General features: G+C 39.3%; 1 protein-coding gene across 1 annotated transcript; it reads right to left on the reverse strand.

The window, feature by feature from the left end:
• Positions 1-603: 603 nt before the first annotated feature.
• Positions 604-19,486, reverse strand: rnf217 (ring finger protein 217). Its single transcript, XM_008398091.3, has 7 exons — positions 18,368-19,486; positions 10,246-10,467; positions 9,302-9,466; positions 8,844-8,941; positions 8,652-8,755; positions 6,824-6,895; positions 604-5,018 (listed from the first exon to the last, which is right to left on the reverse strand). The coding sequence occupies exons 1-7, from the start codon at positions 19,373-19,375 to the stop codon at positions 4,930-4,932; spliced, it is 1,758 nt and encodes a 585-aa protein (XP_008396313.2). The 5' UTR covers positions 19,376-19,486; the 3' UTR covers positions 604-4,929.
• Between the last annotated feature and the right edge of the window lie 2,272 nt (positions 19,487-21,758).

Genomic DNA, 21,758 nt, shown 5'->3' on the forward strand with positions numbered 1-21,758 from the left:
ACATGCTAATAAGGTTATTTCCTGCTGTTATTACCTAAAAAAACAAAGAGCCTACTTAGATTATATACTACAAGAAACTGCCATACAGGAGAGTTCAACTCAAGAATAGACTGGAAAAAACATTATAACATAACCATTCAGTAACATGGCTTCCTCTTGTATAGCACTTATTTTTGTGTGTGGAAAACTCCACGTTTTCCATTTACGCTACTTTTTACCTTGACCATTTATGTAAACATTTTTGGCAATGAAAAGTCTGCGCCACATCACATCAACAACTAAAACAGTTGCTGTACAAAGACTGAAAAGCATCGATAAAGAATCCAACGTCTAACTAGTCTACAAACTCAATTTGCTTATTTTAAAAGATTTACAAATTTACTTCCTTCTTTCTCAATTACATGCAAGTAATCCTCTATCTTAATTAAAAATATACATTGTTTTTGCATTTTCAAACTAACGGTCATTGCAGTGCTCAGTAAAAAAAAGAAAAAGTACAATTATGACCCCTACTGGCGTAAAAATGCAACCACAACTGTGACCGGAGAGATATTAAAGTCTTGTAAATCAAGGCGAAAAAAAGAGAAAAAAAAAGCCCACAGCCACATTTGGCATTTTGTTTATTGTCCTTCAGATTCTTTGATAAAAGAGTGTTTGTGCCTTTGCTAAGATAGCAACAGTAATATCAGCAGATAATCTTTGACAGTGGCAGCATTTTGGGGGAGGGGGGGGTTATCTTTAACATGTCTTTGTAAAGAGATACCTGGAAAAAACAGTGACATGTACATATAAACACACTGCTATTGTTCCAACAGATTTGCATGTCCAAGAGGTGAAATCCCATCCTGAGATTACTGATCAATCCACCTTCACCGGTTTAGCAGTCAACAACATTTTCTTCTAAGGTCCTGCAGCTCGAATATGCAGACATTTAATTAACTGATGCTTGAAAGCCAGCAGGTATTTCTGCAACACTTCCTCCTTCACAGACCATCTAATGTTTGAGGCAGGGCTCAAAGTGCAAGTTAGGAAAACATGAGCCAAAATAAAGTGACTGTTAAACGTGCAAATTTACAGGCAGGTTTTGGATGTAGGCTACACCCCGGATTGTGGTTTTAGGACGTCACAGCTAAACTTATTGCCTTTGTTTGCTGAGCAGTCAGCTACAAGATTCCAAATGCGTTTCACAGAAATGTTTTAGCATCTTTTCATGCATGACTGTATTAATTCGTTGAGGATGAAGGCTTAATATAATAAATACAAAATAAAAGGCCAGGGTGTGATACATTCTGCAACTCTCTAAAACACAATCTGATCTCCAGCCGTGACGACGGCACTGTTTATGCCAGACATTGCATCTTTACTGGGAAATTATATACACATACATCTCAGCAGGCAGCTACCACAGCCCTGCCATGCCATAACCCGATTCATTTGTATCAGCTACGACAAAAACAAGGGAAAAACTTTATCATAAAATACAATATCAATCACATAGAAAAATATTATCCAAGGAAGCAGGTTTTTGTTCCTCAAATTTCACGTCGATTTTAACAGTTAACTTTCTGGCCACGCGCTAAGTTAGCACAATTAGAATTTCAGAGGTGGGGAAAGTCCAAAACATGGTGTTTTGCAAACGTTTTCATACCTCTCAAACTTTTTTTTCCTCTATACCTTTGTGTATTTTATTTAATATTTTATGAAGACGTCTTCACATGAATTCCCAGTAAAATGCATTGTAAAAATTTGGTATGGGAATTTTTGTAAGGCGCTGTAAAGGACAACCTCCTGGTAGAATGGCACTGAAAAAAACACAACAAAAAAAAAACAATGTCATTGACTCTGCAAAAAGAATCTAGAAAATTACAATAACGTTTGGGGGACAGTTTTAGATGCACACGTTCATTTATAAATAACACCTTTAAAAAGCAGCTGTTAAACATGACAGTGCAGAACTAAGTGGAGCAGTACGATTATTATTGAGATACATGGGAACGAGGGTCGTACGGTTTCCAATTTCTGTCTCGCGAACACATGTGCCTGTTTTGATTATTCTGCTTTTCAATCGTGGATTTCATCCCTCTGACCCCCAACAAAGAGTTCACAATCCAGCTGAGTCAGGCTGGGAGAGAGAGTGAGCGTTGGCAACGCTAAAACACAACTCTGATCTCCTTTTGAAGCCGCAGTGCACTTTGCTTCCCGGAATCCAATATGTTTAGAGCGGCAGCAGCTGGCAAGCGTACCAGGAAGCATTCAGAGTCCACGGCGCTGTTCAGCAATTTCTTTGGCACAGCTAATGTCCGGGTTGGGATCTGGGTCCAGTGAACACAAAACAAACTCCCTGAGAGAGGATTCAACCCAAACCTATCTAGGACTACTGAAAACTACAGAAAGCACCGTGCAGGGATATAATGAAGAGTGTATGTTGTGAACTCTTGTTATTACAGTGTAACTTTATTTGACACTTCTTAACACCCCCAGATGTAGAAAACGTGTCATGTCCCCTGGGATAAAGCTCAACAAATTTTTTTATTTATTTTTTTTACGGACAAATGTTTGACGAACACAAGGATAAATCCTGCCTTTTCTACTTAAATTGATGTCATTAATCCTTCTCGAGTGTAGATTCAGTGCCGCGACACAGATTTACAGGAGCAGCGACACAACTTGGCCATCAATTTTCAGCTTTCTTTAGTGAATTCCACGCGAGAGAGCCAGGAAACAAAAGCAGATCGTTAAAAGGATTTGCGTGAATGACTCTAATTTTGTTGTTCATAGAAACCTAAGGCTCAGGAGCATAAAGATGGTTAGCCTTTCTTTTCTTTTTTTTTTTTATTAAAACTTCCTTAAAATTCAGAGAGAAGCCTGCGATAAGAGACTGTCAGCTGACCTTTTAACCCTTTTGAAATCGATTCTTCCTTCTTACATTCTTCCTTTAAAGTTAAAAAAAATATTTCAGGTTCACAAAAAGAACCAAGTCCTTCTGGATCACATCTCACACACTATGAAACCTGACTATCTTAGAAATAATAACTTTACACAGAACCCTGTTGAACTCATTGATAAAGCACTAAACCAGGCTGCACAAGATAAATAGAAAGGACAGTATCTTTGTTTTTTATCATTCTCTGCACTTTTCCATCTGCAATAAACTGACATTTCGACCTTTAAATTCGTCTCCCCAGGAGGTACAACTACAGAACCATTGAACTTTTTCACATTTTGTCAAGCTATTTTATTTTTGATTTCATGGGATAGACCCGCAGCAAGCATCCGGTAGCCGAGTTTGAGTTAAGAAAACAACAATGTATAAAAGAAAATCTGAAAAAGGTGGCAGACATTTGCCTTTAGCCCATTGAGCCTGATACCAATAAGTAAAATACAGTGTCAATTAATATTAATAAAATAATTAATTTCAATGGGAAAATGAATGTTGTGACTCATATTATTTATGTTTCTCCAGACATTTACTGCAGATGATGATGGCTGTGGGCAGGAAGGATCTCTTGAAGCAGTCTGTGTTACAGCAGATCTGAAGAAGCCTCTGACTGAAGACAATCTGTTGTACCACAGCCTGACAAAGTAGACTTTAAATGCATGCCACACTTGTGTTAAACTATAACCATCTATCATTTTTCCTCTCCTTAACGTTTAGTAACATGAGAAAATGTGAAAAAGTTTCAGACAGCATGAATGCAACAGTGGGAGAGCAACAGTACAAAACACGCTAAACCCGAAAAGATAACAAAACAACGCAGGGACCAGATCAATTGTAATGTTGCACCACATTCAGCATTTTGCTTTGGCACAGCCACCTTTTTTTTTTTCTGTAGTTGTTTTTTGATGACACGGAAAGCAGGCGGAGCGGGGATGACGTCTGGTATCAGAGCCAAAAGCAGGGATGGAAAGACAGACGGGGCACAAACCAGGTGGAAGGGGTTGCCGCTTTTTTCATTAGGACTCAACCTCAATTTCTAGAACTGGGCGCACACACCCGCGAGAAGCTAGGATCCAAATTTATCTCATGTATCACTAGACTTCTTTTCACAGCACCTTCCTCCGTGTGAGACTGAAATCGCAGTGAAAACTTTTCGTTCCTGACTAGATTAGCAAAACGCGTTGAGGATAATTTGTCTGTCCCGTCTCTGCTGCTCTCCGACGGCTCTTGTCAGACGCTTACATACAATCGTCGCTGTCCTGCATGAAATATTTAATTGTAGGCCTTTAATAATGATTGTGAATTGTTCCTTTACCAGTCCAGAGGTTTAAAAGCCTCGTCCTGAATCCTCCAAAGACACTTCTTATAATTAAGACCGGACAAGCTCAGTCTCTGCCTCATCTGATTATAAAACCTTTTTCTGATATGAAAAAAAAAAGGGCCAGAATTAAGCCAGTAGTTGGGCTGCTTGACAACCTGAGAACTGTACAAATGCATTTTCAAAGCCAAGAATTAATTATGGCATTTATCCCCACGTAGTGTGTATGGAAAGTTTGTTTATCCAGCACTCCCTGAGCTTCCTTCAATCATAAAAGCTTCATTTTTCGATTTGGATTGTGTTATAATAATAATAATAATAATAATAAAAACAAACGTGGAGAGCGTGTGCTATAACCTGACCACAATTCTTTTCTTTTACTATGCGACAGTGCTCTTGTTGCCTCAAAATTCAGTCCAAATAGATTTGGGTTGCTCTTCTGCTTCGACATCCAGCCTTCATACTTCAACAGCGGTCTCATGCAATATAAATAAACTCCATGTGTTGGTGTGCAATTGTCAAGGGCTCGCTCCGCTCCAAGAAAGTGCCACTCCAGCAGCCCGTGTTTGTTTTGTGAAGTCTGATCCTTCCTCTGAGTTTTCTCGTGTCTCAAGCTGGCGCGTCCGTCCCTGAGGAGATGTGGGTGTCGGCCTTTTCCTCGAAAAGGAGGGGGCTAGATCCAGCGCCCGGAGCCTCGGGTTTGCTGCTCCTGCTCCTTCTTCCTCTTTTTACAAAAGTAGTAGACGGGGAACACAAACAAACCTACGGAGAACGCGAGAGAATTGGCATTTTCCAATCAGTAGAGATATGCAGTGGTGTGAAAAAGCATTTGCCTTCTAAAAGATTTGGATAACACTTTATTTGAAGGGGTGAGCATAAGACTGGCATGACACTGTCAAAAACATGTCATAACATCTGTCATGAACATAAAGGAGCCTTTATGAATGTCTATGACAGTTGTCATGAAGTGTCATTCAGTGAGTAATGACACTTTTAATGCAAAGTTGATCTAAAAGTTGCATTAAAAGTCCATTAAAAGTGCCAACTTTGCATGATTTTGTAAATAATGATAATTTAATGCAAAGTTGGCACTTCTAATGGACTTTCAATGCAACTTTTAGAGCAACTTTGCATTAAAAGTGTCATTATTTACCGAATGACACTTCGTGACAACAGTCATAAGCATTCATAAAGACTCCTTTATGTTCATGATAGATGTTATGTCATGTTTTTGACAGTATCATGTCAGTCTTATGCTCACCCCTTCAAATAAAGTGTTACCAAGATTTCTTCTGTTTTTAGCATCAAACTGATGAAATGCAAAAGTTAGTTTTTCAATGATCTTTTTACTTAAGAAAAAAAAAAAAAAAAAACGAAAACGGCTGCATAACCTGAGGGGGGTTTGAGATTTGGGTCACAAACTAATGGCTGGACAATCTCCTGGATTTTATGGTGCAGCGCTCCACACCGTCACACTGCCACCTCCATGTTCGACTTTCTGTTTGATTTTCGCGTTCTGAAATGCTGTTTTAGTTTAGTATTTAACAGGATGCACTTTTGTCATATGAGTTGACGAGAAATATTTCCTCAAGTCTTGGGGGTGATCTACATGTTTCCAGCAAATTTAAGCCACTTTGTCCCATCGCTCTTTCTTACTGCTGGATCATGAACACTGACCTAAGCTGAGGAAAGTGAGGTCAGGTGTTGCTCTGGGTTCTTTTATGACCACCTGGGCGAGTTATCGATGCGCTCTGGGAGTCATTTTTGCAGGCTGGCTGCTCTTGGGACGGTTTATCGACGTTTCACATCTTCTCCATTTGTGGATAATGGATCTACTTTCGAGTTTCAAAACCTCGGGAACAATTTTGTCGCCCTTGCCTGACTGACTGGGAATCTGCTCTTGAATTCTGGTGTGCCATGATATGTTGCTTTTTGAGATTTTCATGTTGTCAGGCAGGTTCTTTTAAGTGACCTCACAACACCAGGTTGGTTTGGATAGCTTAGCATAGTTAAAAGATGTTTATAATAAATCAAATCATAATTTTTAGGACTGCTTATGTATTAATTTTCTGTGTGATATAATTGGGGCAAATACTTTCCTAGCTGCACCAAATATATGAAAATGAAGATACACATTTTTTTAACGACATGAATATGAAATTATAAGGATTTAATTTGATTATTCCACAATCATGCTCATGAAAAATTAATTGAGCTGAGAAGTAGAAAGCCAGCAGCGCAAAGCTGATTGGATTAAAGCAAATATAAATCTTCCATCAAAGCACATTAGTATTCAGAAGATCATCTGTCAGATTTACCAACAGAGTAAAAAGATTAACACTAATTACAGTTCAGCTGAAGCACCGATGGCTCCCAGTGCACCCCGACGAATGAGTCAGCGTCACCGCTGACGACGATGATGTAAATGCAACCCAAGGAAATCATCATCATCATCATCAGAGGCCAGTTGCGGTTTGAAAGCGTTCTGCTTCTCTTATTCACATGAGGCATTTAGCGAGGAAGTGTTTGGCCGGTGCATGTGTGTTCATGTGTGCAGCTGCGTTTACCTATCACCAGAGCGAGAGCTCCGACTACTATCATCAGCACGAACACCAGCGGAGCTAACAGCGACTTAGCAGCTGCAAAGAGAGAAGAAGGAGAAAGGAAGAACGGTTACTGCAACAGCCAACGATCGTCGGCTCTGCCTTCTCATTAAATCCAAAATCAGAGCGGCAATGTGCAAATGACTCCTGCTGTGGGGTAAAACTGGCGGCCACCCGCTGAGATAACTGTGCTTTTTTTTTTTATGGCGAGTGTCAAGGAAATCGTGTCAGGATTCCTGCTTCTCCACGTCTCACTGCTTCAAAGATCTGATAACTGTTAATTATGATAACCAAGACATAATCATGCGAGATTTTCTCTGGTTCAGGACAGAACGCTATGCGGGTGGTGGAGTGAGGAACGCAAGTTTTATCTGAGAACTTTAAAGCGAAATGTCACATTGTTTTCATTAAAAACCGGCAAGACAAGCCACAAAAAGCAAGTAAAATGATTCAAGGTTTAAAGTGATTTTTAAATCAATATTGGCAAAGTTCTGATCTGATATATTTGATATACATTTGCATACTTATAACTATTGTGCTAAATCTAATAGATTAAGAAAAAGTTGTGTTAAGTATGAAAAAATGTCTCTGGGCGAACAAACCATTAAAGTAAGATAAATGTACTCTATGCTGCTAAAACTTTGACTTTATTTAAAGAATATTGTTACAGACACGTTTTATCCTATCTACTATGTTGCAAGATTGTCGGACATAAGTTTGTGTATTTTAGATCTTTTAAAGAATATACAACATAAGGTTCTATATTTTCTGCAAATTATAGGCAGTAAGAACGAACAGATTGCAGGACTGGTGATTAGAATCGGCCTTGATCAACTTAAGCAAAGACATGCTAATTCAACAGTTTGTTTATCTGCTTGCTGATGTTGAGCTCAGGAGAAACATTTAACTTTAATCAAAGAAGTAAAAATAATTATGGGTCTGTTACTTTTAAAAGTTTTTTTTTTCCCCCACTGTTGGTTTAACCTTTTCATCCGATGCCCTACGGAGGTCAATTACGCAAAAGCAGCAACAAAGTTAATGTTAGCAATATTCAACTACAGAACTAAAACAATGAGCAAAACATCAGTTCTAAATAATCACTTCCTAAAGTGCAAACCACACAGGTGGGTGTGCAGTAACAATTTGACCCTGTTGAGGGTGAAGTATGCTGTCACATGGTGAGCATCAATATAGTTGAATTTAGCGCGTAGCGTTAGCTTCTGGTAAACATCAAGTTGGTGTAGCACTTCAGAGTAAGCCGAGATGATGTTTATGAATCACCTTTTACGGTTAGTGTAGCTAACTTTTCACTTAGTGGTAAAGTGTATGGTATTTGTTAAAATGTAACACCTGTTTGTACCAAAATAGATATAATTCAATTCAAGGGAGCTTCCTAACATGACTCAGTTACTCTAATTCTGTCACAAGGAATGAGACAAAATTCCTGCAAACTGTTGTGAGAAACTTGTGGAGCCATTACTAAAAAGTATCACTTATTATACAGTTTAAAAATGCAATTCTATGAAACACCAGAAAAAGATTAAATGTAAAAAAAACTTAAACATGAATTAAAAAAAAGTGCTATGTGTCCCTTTGTTTTGTCTATGTAAATATAGGGGCTGGAACTCTGAGCAATTTTTTTTTATGATTATAGCCCTTTCCTGATTTGACTGGGTAAAGAGGAGTGGGTTTATTATGGTGCATGACCTCAGAAAAAAAATCAATAAACTAGTTGTGCAGCTGTAGTTGACAAGGGCAACGAAGAGTTTAAAATAGCAGAATAAATACTCACCAAAGACAGAGCCTCTAAGTAGCCGCCTGACGTGGGGCCTGTCAGGGAAGAAACGATACTTGCAGCCAAACACACTGAGGTTGGAATTGTGGTCCCCGAAGAATCTGTCGCAAGATCGTGAAAGATGGACTCAGAAAGGGGATAAAGGACAAAGGGAGCAGCCAGAGTGAAAAGCGGCAGAGAGAATGGAACCTGAGGCTTCGGTAACGCTCTCCACAGCGGTAACAGAAGTTAGTGCCACACTGGGAACAGGCCATGTGATCGCAGCCCTCTGTTCGCTGGATGTGGATCTAAAGAGAAGAGACGAATAAAGAATAATAAATAAAAAAAAGCCTAGTAAACCAAATTTGAATCAAGAGAGACAAGATGCTGTACAGATAATACAATAACTCTAATGCAGCAGAATCCGATTTTCGACTACGGAGTACCACGTGTGCATCGTTACTCATCTGTTCCACATGTGCTCCCTCCCACCAGCTGTTCATCCATCATCCCTTCCCAGTTTTCATGCTTCCAAACCTTTAATGATTCAGTTTTCTATATCGCTCCCGTCTTTCATCAATCAACTTCCCGACCGACGCAGCAAACCCGGCCCACAATGCAAAATCACCACAAGATCTACAACCCAAAACACTGCTCTGAGCTACTACCTTGCACCGTGGACACTTCTGGGCGTTCCTCTGCCCGTGCTCGATGACGCTCGCCCAGGTTCGCAGCAGCTTGTCTCCTTGGATGTATTCGCGACACTTGATTCCATCGTGCCAGGGCGCGTGGCATTTAAAACACCACACAAACTGGCAGCTGATGCACTGGATCTACGGCAGGAAAGCAGGAGGATGACACAATTTTAAAGAGACCAATGGTTGTACTGAAAGGGATTACGAGAACAGAAGAGAATTCATTGAAAACAACCAAGCACATTATAATTATGATCTACCTAGAGGTGGGTACTTATAGTTTCTTTCATTCTTCGACACCCCAGGCCTCACTTTTCGTGTTGATATATTGATCATTAAATGGCCGGACACAAGCAGAAAGAATTAACTTTCCCTGTAGGGTATTTGGTCTTGGGCGTAGAGATGAAGTCGTCACATGGGAGTTGCTGCTCCTCTGCATTCTGCATTAGTTAATGGAGGTGATTCAAAGGAGCTAATCCGGATAGTCAAGTCCCACTGGGTGGAGATCACATTGCAGATCTGAAACTCCCCAACTACGCATCACCTCGTCCATAGAACGTTTTAGCATCCTCAAGAAAGAGATTTCTGGGTTTTGCCACCTTGCTTGCTAATATATTAGAATGATGCATTGATCTCCTGTTTGTTGTTCACATGCAGCACACAAGTGACAACAAGTGGCCACTGGAGGCAGGTGGAAATGCAAGCTAACTGGCAATTAGACCGGAAAAGCAGACCTGTCAATGTATGTTAATGCCTGATGTGGACAGAAACACAATCAGATCCACCGGAGTCATTTCCTGGTGACTGTTAGAAATGACAAACGACAAAAGCCTGCCGCACAGGTCCCTGAACGCAGCCATACCGTCTTGCTTGTTTTTTTTCTCTACTAAACAGTCAATCCGAGCGTGCAATCTTACCTTGTACTTGTGGTCGTTGCGGTTTGTGCTGCTTTCCTTCAGAGAGGTGAAGTGGCTGCACTGGGGACAGGGCTTTGTGCTCGAGTCCAGCTGACTCAGCTGCAAAAAGTAGCGGTACTTTACCACCCCTTCCCTGCTCAAGTGGGAAATTATTAATCCCTCCTCCAGGGTGCCGGTACACTCCGTGATTGGACAGTTGATGACAACATTGCCCTCCTTCACCTGAAATAAATAAGAATTTCAATGAGAAGAAACACGTCTATGTTTTTTTCTGCTGCATCAGCTGTTCATCAGTGTATGAGTGTGAGGGTTTGGCCACTGTGGGGTTGTCTGACTAGGAAGCTTCTACATGCTGAAGAAATTCACAAAACCTAGTGAATAATTTACCCAAGAATGGAAGGAGTGCAAAGTAGATAAGTGGCACGGTGAATGAAACAGCGTGGAAGACAAAAACACACAAATGTGAGAAGTTTGATGTTTTTAGTGTGCTTTACTACAAAATCTATTGGAATATTGTTAATAATTTAATGCACCAGAGTTGATAAATATTATAGTCAGACAGACACAGGCATGGAAAACTATTCATACCACTTGAACTTTTTCACTTTTAAAAAAAATGTTTTCATGATCAGCACCAAGTGGAGTTTGAGGCATAATTTCCCCATACTTGTGCACTTTTGTATTGAGACCGCCCCAAAAAATCTAGATCTAAAACTGAAAACAGGGTTAGACTCATGTTTGTTTTGGTTGTTTTTACTCAGAATGCCCTTTGCCATAGTCCACTTCCTGTTTCTGGAGTGGTCTTCACCCGCTTGGCATTCAAACGCGCATTATAACAGCAACAGAGTTCACTTTAATCTAGGTTTGTAGTCAGACCAGAGTTTTTCTTTTGTTTTTTTGGGGGGTCCAAATTAGAGTTTGATTGCGCATTAACACATCCTTAAACAAAATAGATTTTCTAGGCAATCAACCTAGAGTTTGATTAAAGCGAACTAAACAGGACTGGTGTGAATGCACCCTTACAGAACACTGGTGGACAAATGGCATCATTAGAATCAATAAAACACCAGATCAATATCTCAAACAAAAATCTTAGACTATCCTGACATCCCATCTTCCAAAAATTGAAAAAGCATGGTAGCACTGCAAATCTACTTACCAAACCTCATATTATTAGCAAGACACAGTAATCTTACCCTATAACCCAACAGTGAAGATCAAAAGTAGGGGAATCAGGTCTTCATCAGTCCTTTATCACTGACTGCCCTGCTGCCTTTTAGCCATCTTAGAGGATCTAATCATTCCTATGTCCATTCTTTCTTTTGTGAATGATATTCTTTTCTATCAACCTGCCTGGCTTCTTACACTTTGTCCATCAAGCCCCCTGGAGACTGTGGTTCTCGGAAAATATCTGCACCCTTTTATGGAGCCATGCCAAATGTTTGCTTTGGAACCTGTGCATAAGTACACACACACACGCACGCACGCACACGCACACGCACACACACACACACACACACACATACTTGCAAGCTCATGCAGATAATAAGCACCCTTTACCGACTATGAACCTCTATCCTTGCAGGCCTGAAAGCCGGGTCATTTGTTTTCAAATACAACAGGGCACTGCCTGGTGGGACTGGTTCGACGGGTTTCTTCTCACAAACACGCGCCTCATTATTGTGTGGACAGCATGATACGAGGCCGAATGTGTTCAGCCTCAGATAACGGGTGCTAAGTATTTTGCATCAACGGTGTGAAACAAACTAGGTCAACATAATATGCTGCAACCAGAAATATCGATAAGATCCGGTTTGACCTCCTGAAATAGATTTTGATTCCTGGAAAGGCATTTATTTTATTGTGCGACTTCCAACAGGGCTCCGCACAATCAAATGTTAAATAAAATTGGCATTTAACCCACGGTGACCACTCTCGTAGCCTCTCTCGTTTCACACAAGAATGGAGAGGAGTTATTTTTAGCTAAATCCAACCCCAACCTTACACAACATATTCCTCATTAGGGTTATGTATTGAACAAAGACAAAGCTCAAAACAAAACAGCTGCGAGTGGAAATCGATTTCCTCCTAGAACTCAGCAGGTCTTACGTTAACCTTTAGCAGTCACAGTTTCAAGCTGCTGTTTTTCTGCATGACTTCATCAGCTCACCCCCATTAAGGAGGAATTTTGTCCCAAACTTATTTGGTTTATCGAGTTTCACAAATATCTGTTTTATGACTAGTTTCCCTTTAGTTCCAGCACGGCATTTCTGTAACAGTGAGGTCTTGACTTTGACTGGGTCATTGCAACACTTCTGTTGGGAGGTTTGTTTAGCATATTATACAGTTGAGTTCATAGTTGCTAAAAACAGGTAAAAACTTTATATTATGTGCAAATCTTGGTTCTAAATGTGAATGTAGTTAATGGTTATGGATTTTGAACCCAAGTGCCTGCACTAGGAAAAAGGTTTCTTTGGACAAGGCCAGTGTTATCTCATCTTAAACAAGAATGTATTCTCCAGTCTTTGTTATTGCACTGTGATAAACTTTAACATTTAATGTCCCTTTCAGTGGCTTTTTTTCCCCCACTTTATTTGGGCTTTGGTATGAATTTAATGGAATGTCTGCTTTTAAAAGACTGACGGCTATCTTAAGTGCTTTCCTGTAGTTAATAATCTATCTAACCCCAGAATAATAAACTACAATTTCCTTGGGAATGATGCAACTGATTGATTTTAATGGTTAGTAAAAAATTGCTTCTCTTATGTTAATTCAGACGTCTTTCCATTTTGAAACTGTGTTACCATACAGCGTATGCTCCAAAGCAGCAAACTGCTAAAGCTTCTGCATTTGATTAATTGTTGATGGAAAATTCATCTGATCAATTGGGTCTGGTTGTGACAGTAGGTACAAATTTTTTCACATAGTTTTTTTTTTCTCTTTCTCTCCATTTGACTTCATCTTTGCTTGATATAACCACTGATAATGAGGAATCTGTTCTGTGGTAGGATATTACTGAATAATATGTATTCTCTAAAAATATTCCACCGGTACGAAGAGGCTAAAAAAATAGCAAGTATTTTGCAATTTTAATCACTGTTGAAACATGGTTTTGGAGCCAAACAAGCATGACCCCGTCTCCACCAACCCTCTCTGACATAACGCTTACTCTATGCGCTCGACACCAGGCCTGTGTGCTAAAATCAGCCTGCAGTCCATTCACCGGAATAAGAACACCGCCTCCAGGCAAGTTTTGTCATGACCATTTTCATGTTTGGCTTGCTTATCAGATGGCGCACCTTTGGCTGTGACTGTACTATTATTCAAAACCTGTTATCAAAGTAGCACAACAGCAGACAAAAATCTACTTCAAATGACTGATTAAACAGTTTTACATAAACAGATTAAAGCAGATTAGAGCAACGGTTGCAACTTCCGTGCGGCCTGAGTGATGTGAGAAGCTGCATAAATGTTTATTGGACCAGGGAAAGTGTTTAGAAGATACCATCTCATGACAGAGGGGAGGCTTAAAGAATAAAAATAATCCAGCCAGAGAGGTGTAAAGTAAGAGCAGATTGTTATTCTGCTGCACAATGCTTATTAAAGGAAGTGGATTTTCACCCATCGGTTATTAATATGCTCAATTTATCACACTAAATCACTGTAAAAATGGTTCCGACTGCAACACCCTGCTAGTGTGCCAACAAAAATATTCCAGGCATCAACAAAGAAGACGTGTCTTTAGGAAGTATTCCAGAAGAGGATGGGCCCTCATCTGTCGCTTTGTTAAAGTGTTAACGGCGTCAGATGATGTACTTCAGAAGAAAAGCGAACCATTTGGAACCAGGATCTGAACACCCTCCACAGTTTCCAAAGTCGGCTGTTATATAAACGGTTTGAGCTTCTTCTGGTGCCTTGACCTAGATTCACAAACTATGTATTTGTCACAAGACAAAGAGACCTTCAGGTGCTGACTTCTAACTTTCTAGTTAGCATTTCATAACATGGTCCTCTGCTTGTGAGTTAATGCCGAACAGCTTAGGTCGACCTCTTAATCTAGATATTCCATTAAGTATTTTAAACATGTGGGGTCAGCTTCTGGTGAATTTCCCAGAACTGGAGGCCGGACCCAAATGCCTCTGGGATGCTAAATATGGCGTATGAAAGCGTGACAAAGAAGAACGTGCTCCAAGACTCATCAACCAGCTGCTGGATATTTCTCAGCAGTGACTGTATCTAAGAGATAGGTGACAGCAACCCTCCTTTTCTCTACCTATCCAGGAGCAGATGCTCAAACGCCATCAGAATCCATCGCGACACCAATATGGGTATGGACGATACGGCTCAACCAGTGCGTTGCTCTGTTAATAAGACTTCAATTTGGCGCTAATTTAAGGGATACTTTACTATTTTTAAATAAGTTGGGACAGCATTGTTCTACTCACATCAGAACACAATTTAAGATCTACTTAGCAAAACCAATCTTCTTCAATGCTTTATTGGCATAGATATAATCGTAGATATAATCGTAAATTGAGGCTAGATTCAAAAATAGATCAAACATAGTTCCTATTCGACGTCGCAGGTTCAACATGTTCAGGTTTTCCTTAAAAGATCCACCCTAACTAACCCTAACATTGAAAATTGTGTTTTCAGACGTATCGCCAAGCTAGCTGTCTATGCTAACAGGGATGTGTGCTTGGAAAACAGGAGCAGCTGGCAAAGAAAGGACGAAGCACGGAGGAAGTAATCAACACGAAAAGCTAACATATACACATAATAAAAACATTATAATATTGCAGTCAAATGATCCAAGCATGAATGTGTCTAATGTCTTGTATTTGCATGTATTTTTTTTTTTGTTTACTTTACACACTGCAGGTGCCACTGTGATATTTGTGCAATAATGTTTAAAGGTAAAAATGATTCGTTTGAGTTGGTGGGGATATGATGAATGTCTAAGTTCAGTTTCTGCAGTGTCACATAAAAGGTGTTATAGGTGATTTGTGATTTTAATACAAATGTACAAAGACCATCATTTGAAGAGTATGACACGTTCTACTTTTAAATTTAGATACAGATATTTTCAGAAATAGGAATTTTAACAGTATAAAGTCCTTGGTTTTACTTCTTGATCTTCAGCTTCTAACAGCACCAAACTTCAGAGGAACTGGTCTCCGTTTTGCCTACATGGTTATGAGCTCTGCTTATAGACCCAATAACTCTCTGAGAACAAAGAGGAAAATTTTGCTTTTGCATTATCATCTCTTTCACCTTTCACTGCTCTCAGCGTATTGATTGGTTGAGAGATGTGCTTAATGCTCTTGACCTCTAATCTGGAAACCTGGCCTGCCCCAGAGCAGATTCGGTTTCCTGCATAAATTCCCACTGTGTCTGTAGAAAGTGAAGTATCCGAAGTCTAGAACAGAACCTGAAGTTACATCGATAAGTCAGGCCTGCTGCTCTGTATTACAGAATTATTCTACAATGATTATGGACTCTAGAAACACTGTCTGAAAATACTGTCAAAAGTAAAATGAATGCATTCTGACTATTCTTAAAAAATAAGAAAATAATGTATATCTCTAAAGTTGATTAAAAAAAATATGAGCTTATCTTATTCTCATGAATTCAATATTGTGTAATTGTACAGACACATAAATACTCGTAGACAGGCGCAGTTACAAAAACTGCTAATATCATTAAATTATTGTTGCGATAATAAAATCCAGAGGGAAACTCATATTGAGATTAATTTTTAATTAGTTTTTCCACAAATTGATGTATTTCAAGAGTTTAAATTTTGACGTTTCTGTTTTACAGCTTTTGAAAATCCCAAATACTTTTTCTCAGAAAATTCCAATATTACATAAGACCACTTGTCTAAATGGGTATTTTAAAAACAAAAATAGCAGCCTTCTGAAAAAAAAAAAAAAGTAAAACACAAGAAACATACTCCTTGTGCAGGACCTGCTGTATCAGCACAGCATGGAGATGATAAGCCTGTGGCGCAACTAAGATGCAACAAAATGTCAGATTCTGTGACTCTCCGCTGTTCCTCCTGACTCCATGACCTTAATTTAAAAATGGAATGCAAAATTTGCTTTCATCTGAAAAGAAAACTTTGGGCCACTAAGTAACAGTCCAGTACTTTCTCTCCATACCCAAGGCAAAACCTTTGACTGTATAACTTGTTCAGGGGTGCATTTACCCCAAGGTGGTAGTAGCACATATCCAGAATACATCTTTGTGTAGAGGCTCTAAAAAAAGAAGAAAAAAAAAAAAACACTAACTCCAGCTGCAGTTCACAACTTGTGACTCTCCAAAAAACAATCATGAATGGGTTTGCATCACAATATCTGTGATACCTGTACACATTTCCAACCACACTTTTTCCTTCCACTCTACTTTCTATGAATATGCTAGGATATACAGCACTGTGAAAAGGCATCTTTTTCTGCTTTATATCCTTGTGGAGTGTGTCAGTGACTATTTGCTAGATAACAGTCCTTCTCATTATTGAATTATTGTCTATTTCTGTATTAAATATCCTATTTCAGTGGTCTTGTGTAATATTCTATGTTATTTAAGAAAATTAATGTTTTGTTTTCAAAACATCAAAAAATTCCTTAAGGAAAGTGTTTTATTCTATGTACAAATAGATGATTCTGTGATTATATGAATGTTTTTCATTTTACGGTTGGAGAGCGGAAGGAAAATTTCCACCTTGGTGGACAATAAAGTCGTACCTCAGTGATTCTTGAGAATAGGGACAAAACAGATCCTATGGATAAAGCACAAAATTTGAATAAAATATACACAAAATAAATTTTTGTTCAAATATCTGACTAAACTAAATTGGGTCATGTGAGCACAACAATGTATATTTTCCTGGAATATTTTTTATTTTAAACATAGTAGCAGGTGGATGGTGTCTGTAAAAGCCCTGGTCCAGGAGCAGAACTCAATACATTATAATAGTTTAAAACAATTAAAGGAATACTAGGATAATATATTATGACAATTAAGTATAAGTATTCATATAAATAATTCTAAAAGTATCAGTAAATTGAATTAAAATCCTTTTTATATATTTTCCAACTCCATTGAAATTTGTCCCTAATGTTTGTCAACACCGTCAGACATAAAAATAATGTACAGGCATTATTGGGGGGCACCAGAACTTCTGAGGACCCCATGACCACTTCCCCTCTCTTCCTTTGCTAAGAGGGCTAGTTAGCTCTGGTTAGCTTATGTTATTCTTTAGTTTTTTCTTCTGTTTTATTCCTAAGATGTTTGTCACAACCATGATGTGTCAACACCATAACTGACAATTTACAAAACTTTGATGAAATTTTGTGAAATAAAAGCTTAATTTTGGTATAATGTAAAGATTTAATGGACCTGACATCATATCATATAAATCATATTTAGGTAGTTTGGCATTTCGTCAACTCCATCAGAGTATTTGCGACTCTTTCAGTGAAATTGTTGACAAATCTGACTTAAATGTGCAATTAATTCATTGTAATGTATTTTACATAAATTGCATTACTTCACATGTATCAAGTATTTCTTTTTACTCACGAGTTTGTCACCACTTTCAGTTCTGCGTCAACTCCGTCAGATGAACTTTTTGTTTTTTGTTTTAAATAATATTTCTTTTGTTTCTTGAGAAGCATTTGTCTGTAAAAATGAGTAAAAATATCACTAATAGGGTATTTTAAAAATAATACATTTATTTTTGTCAGGTTTTGATAAAGTTCTGGGTCAGGTCGATTAAAAATGTAATTAAAAAATAAAAAATAAAAATGTTGCAACTGGGAGCCTGCAGCTTAGCATCTTTACATTTCCAAAACATTATTTGTCATAGTTGCATACATAAGGTTGAGAAATGATTTTTAAAATGTAGGAAAATTAAAAAACCATTTTGTCCCTGTTCTCAAGAATCACTGACCTATTAATAAGTCATCCTGAGAACAACAAATGACTTGTACTCTTTGACTTGACCGTGAGAAATGAGTTAAGTTTCTGATTACATTTTAATTTACTGAGCTGGACCTGTATGACGGGGTGCAGAATAATGGGCTCAAGAAAGAAACGCCACTGCTAGACCACCAACCAGGGAGCTGACGTAGATTTTCAGACACTCCTCACAACACAAGGCCTTCCCGCAGCACGGCAGGGATGCGATGGGTTTCTCCTCCAGGCACACCCGGCACTCCTCTATCCGACTCTCCGCACCGGCCTGCACCCCTTCCAGGCGGTGGGATATGTTCCCGAACGGGTCCACCAGGTCATCCAGCGTGTACAGCACCGGTTCGGTGTCCTGGTCCCCCACCTTTACAGTCTCCAAGTCTGTTTCTGTTTCGTCAGATGTGACAGCGTCGTCGTAGCGGTCCGTGATTTCAGCATCTGTCCTTTGAGTGTCGTTGGCAATGCAGTATACCGTACAGTACACGTGCTCTTTGGCACTAAACGACTCACTTAAAGTCACAGTGTTGTTGTCGTCTTCAGTTTTAGGGTGCCACTTATCTTTGACCTTTAAATATTTAACTCCTGTAACATCTGAAGTCGTCAACTCGTTTGAAGGCAGCTCGTTTTTACCACCGGCTCCTCCCGTCTCTACGTCCGACTTTGGACACTCACCACATTCTGCTCCATCCACGTCCTTACAGTCGTTATTACCACTTTCTCCCCCGGCTCCATGTTCCACCCCGCTCTGCATCCGACTTTTTGCACTAAAGCAGCGAGAGGGCGACTTGGTATCACCGAAATTCCTCCTCAGAACCTCCACAGCGCTCGCCCTCCTCCTCCTTCCTGCTGCTCCGACTCCTCCGCTGTTGCAGTTGTTGTTGTTGTTGCCCTCCGCATCCCTCTCTCCCTCGCCTCTCCTCTTCCACGTCCTCCCGTCGCCTCCGTCGAGGGACAACCGGGAGTTTGAACGGATGACAGATCGGTTCAGGCCCCCGACTGGCATCTCAACTTCACCGTCCGTGATGGAAGTTCCTGTCGGCTGGTTGCGGGACAATTTCCCCCTTCCCTCTTCGAAATTGCTTATAAAGCTCGGCATCTCGCAGGCGTCAGCTATCGGTTCGTCATCTTCCATCCCCGATTTAGCTCTCCCCATTTAGCGAGCAGGTCTGCCCCACGAGGACCTCTGTCTGTCGGCCTTCCTCTGGTCCTCCAACTCCTACTACCAAAACAAAACAAAGCGAGCAGCTCGCTGCTTCCCGATTTTGTCGTAAGCACCGAGGAGAGCGTTGATAGGCCGATGGGAAACCTAGTGGCGAAAGGAGATGCTGCAACCAAGAGTCGACTGTAAAGCTGAATCAGATCAGGAAAAAAATGAGTTTCGGTAAAAGCGTTCCACAATACCTGGAAGATACAGTGTTACCTGGAAAAGTACAAAAGCTGACCTTAGTATTTTAAAACTGTGTTCTTCATTGTTTTGTTTTGTTTTTTTTGCCTCAAATAATCTCTTCTGCCCTCTCTCATTTCTTCCTTCCTATCCTCCTTCCTTGTTTATTTCCTTTCCAGGACACATTTCATTTAAGGAGTGAGAGCAAAAATGTCACCATTGAATTGAAGAAGTTAGACCTATGCTAAATGTAGATACAAGTTTTAAAACAGAAAAAAAAAGTCTACTTCACCATTTCTCTTTGAAGTATCTTAACCTTTGGTTTCTTATTACTGTACAATTTATTTTACTTAGCCTGGTTTTTATGTAAGATTTTAAAAATTGCTCTTATTTGTCTGAAGTGAAGTGTTTATGTCCGTTTAATCCTATTCTTATACTGTTTGTGTTTAGTTTTATTAAGATTAATTTATTGGAGTGCTCTGGACTGTTACTTGTCTTGCTTGCCACATACTGGAAAATCTAAAGACATTTTTTTGAGTCACACATTGAGAGAAACACATTTTGCAGAAATTCAATTCCTGTCAGGTACAATATTCCCCCCAAATTGCACATTGATTGGGATGAAGGGTGTAAAATGTGGTGTGTGTTATAAGGACAGAGTAAATAACTTTTTTTGCACTGGTGTTATCTCTTTTTTCTTTTCTCTAAACTTGATGATTGCCTGACCACCTTGTGAGGCATTTGCACAGCACAACGTGACAATAAGTGATGTTGTTACTTTGCATGCATAACTGTAGTGTGTCATATTTTTCAGTGGTGCTTCTCTACTAAAAAATGCTACAGGGTTCCCTCAGCTCTTTACTTTTCCAAAGTTTAATTATTATTTTTTTATAAACTGTTAACCATTTTAAAAGATTAATCAGCTGTGTTTTAATAAAAAAAAACAAGTTCTTATGAAACTGTGAATATAATATCAAGCTTGATCAAGATACACTGACATCACACAAAGTCAGTTTAAATTTAAAAGTGTTTCTCATGTAGTTATATAAAAAGTGAATGCCACATCGTCAGTGATTACCTTGTCTTGGGACCCTCCAGTGTTTACATTTCTGACTTGAGACAATAGGGCTCCTTATCAGGATGACCTTGACTGTCCATGGCTGTTATTGACAAGAAAAGATCAGTTACTCCTCCTCAACTCTGTGCCAACTAAATATTCTTGAGCAGGCGGATTTTGCTTTACGTGTACGGCATTTAAACTCATGGTTCACTGTCACTTTCTCTTGAAATCACTCACCTTATTATCCCCTGCACCTACCGAGAGTCAAAATCTGGATGAAAGAGATTATGTTTATGCTAAATAGGATGCTTTGAAAAATTGATAGACCTTATTTTGAAAGCGACATTAGCAGTGGTTGCTCCTATACACTGCACATCGCTGCCGACTCTAGCAGGGATGTGCAGCTAACTTATTGCTAGCTTTTGTTATGAACTGCGTTGTTGATCCTCCCTTGGAAGTCACTTTGGATAAATATAAAGAAAATAAGGTTAGCACATTTGGCATATGTGTTTCTTTTTACATTACAGTGTATACTTCCTGTATTGCATGTCTTTTTGTTCCGTACAAGATCTTTCAGTAGCTTTGAGAGAGAAAACCTTGCTGTTGCCTGTTTGTCATCACTAATGAGAAGTGTGCAGGAGGGTTAAAAGAGATACCTCGACTTGGCAGATGACACCTGCCAGCAGAAATCAAATTTATAGTGGCAAACGACAGTTTGAAAAATATTTCAGCTGCAAGAACACAGGGTGCTGTAAAGATGAGCAAGGGACTATTGTTTGAACCAGTCTAGCTTGATGCTGGCCGTTGCTTGCTATTGCATCATTTTTACTCTAAAACTCCTACCCTAACTCAAAACGCTCTTATCTCATTCCAGTGACAAATATTGGAATGAAAGTGTATTGAATGGACACATTTTTGGACTGCTGTTTTTGGCAGCATCCTCTCGATTTGGGCTGGTAGCTCTGCAAGAATGTTTTGTTGCCGTCAACGGCCTTAGTTGTTCTGATTGGATTTTTAGAACAGGCATTCGATAACGTTAAGTGTAAAAAGCAGTATACTACTTATGAAAATCCCCAATTAATTTTTTTTTCT

Source organism: Poecilia reticulata, chromosome 21 (genome assembly GCF_904066995.2).
Source record: "Poecilia reticulata chromosome 21, P_reticulata-male-v2, whole genome shotgun sequence".
Taxonomy (NCBI): Eukaryota; Metazoa; Chordata; class Actinopteri; order Cyprinodontiformes; family Poeciliidae; genus Poecilia; species Poecilia reticulata.

Bases quoted from the DNA above. Each gene is read 5' to 3' on its own strand.
- rnf217 (XM_008398091.3), bottom strand. From the start codon at position 19,375: ATGGGGAGAGCTAAATCGGGGATGGAAGATGACGAACCGATAGCTGAC. The intron at 9,467-10,245 runs GTAAGATTGCAC...TTCCTGCCGTAG, and splicing joins GCAACGACCACAAGTACAAG to ATCCAGTGCATCAGCTGCCA. The intron at 8,756-8,843 runs GTTCCATTCTCT...ATCTTGCGACAG, and splicing joins GAGCGTTACCGAAGCCTCAG to ATTCTTCGGGGACCACAATT.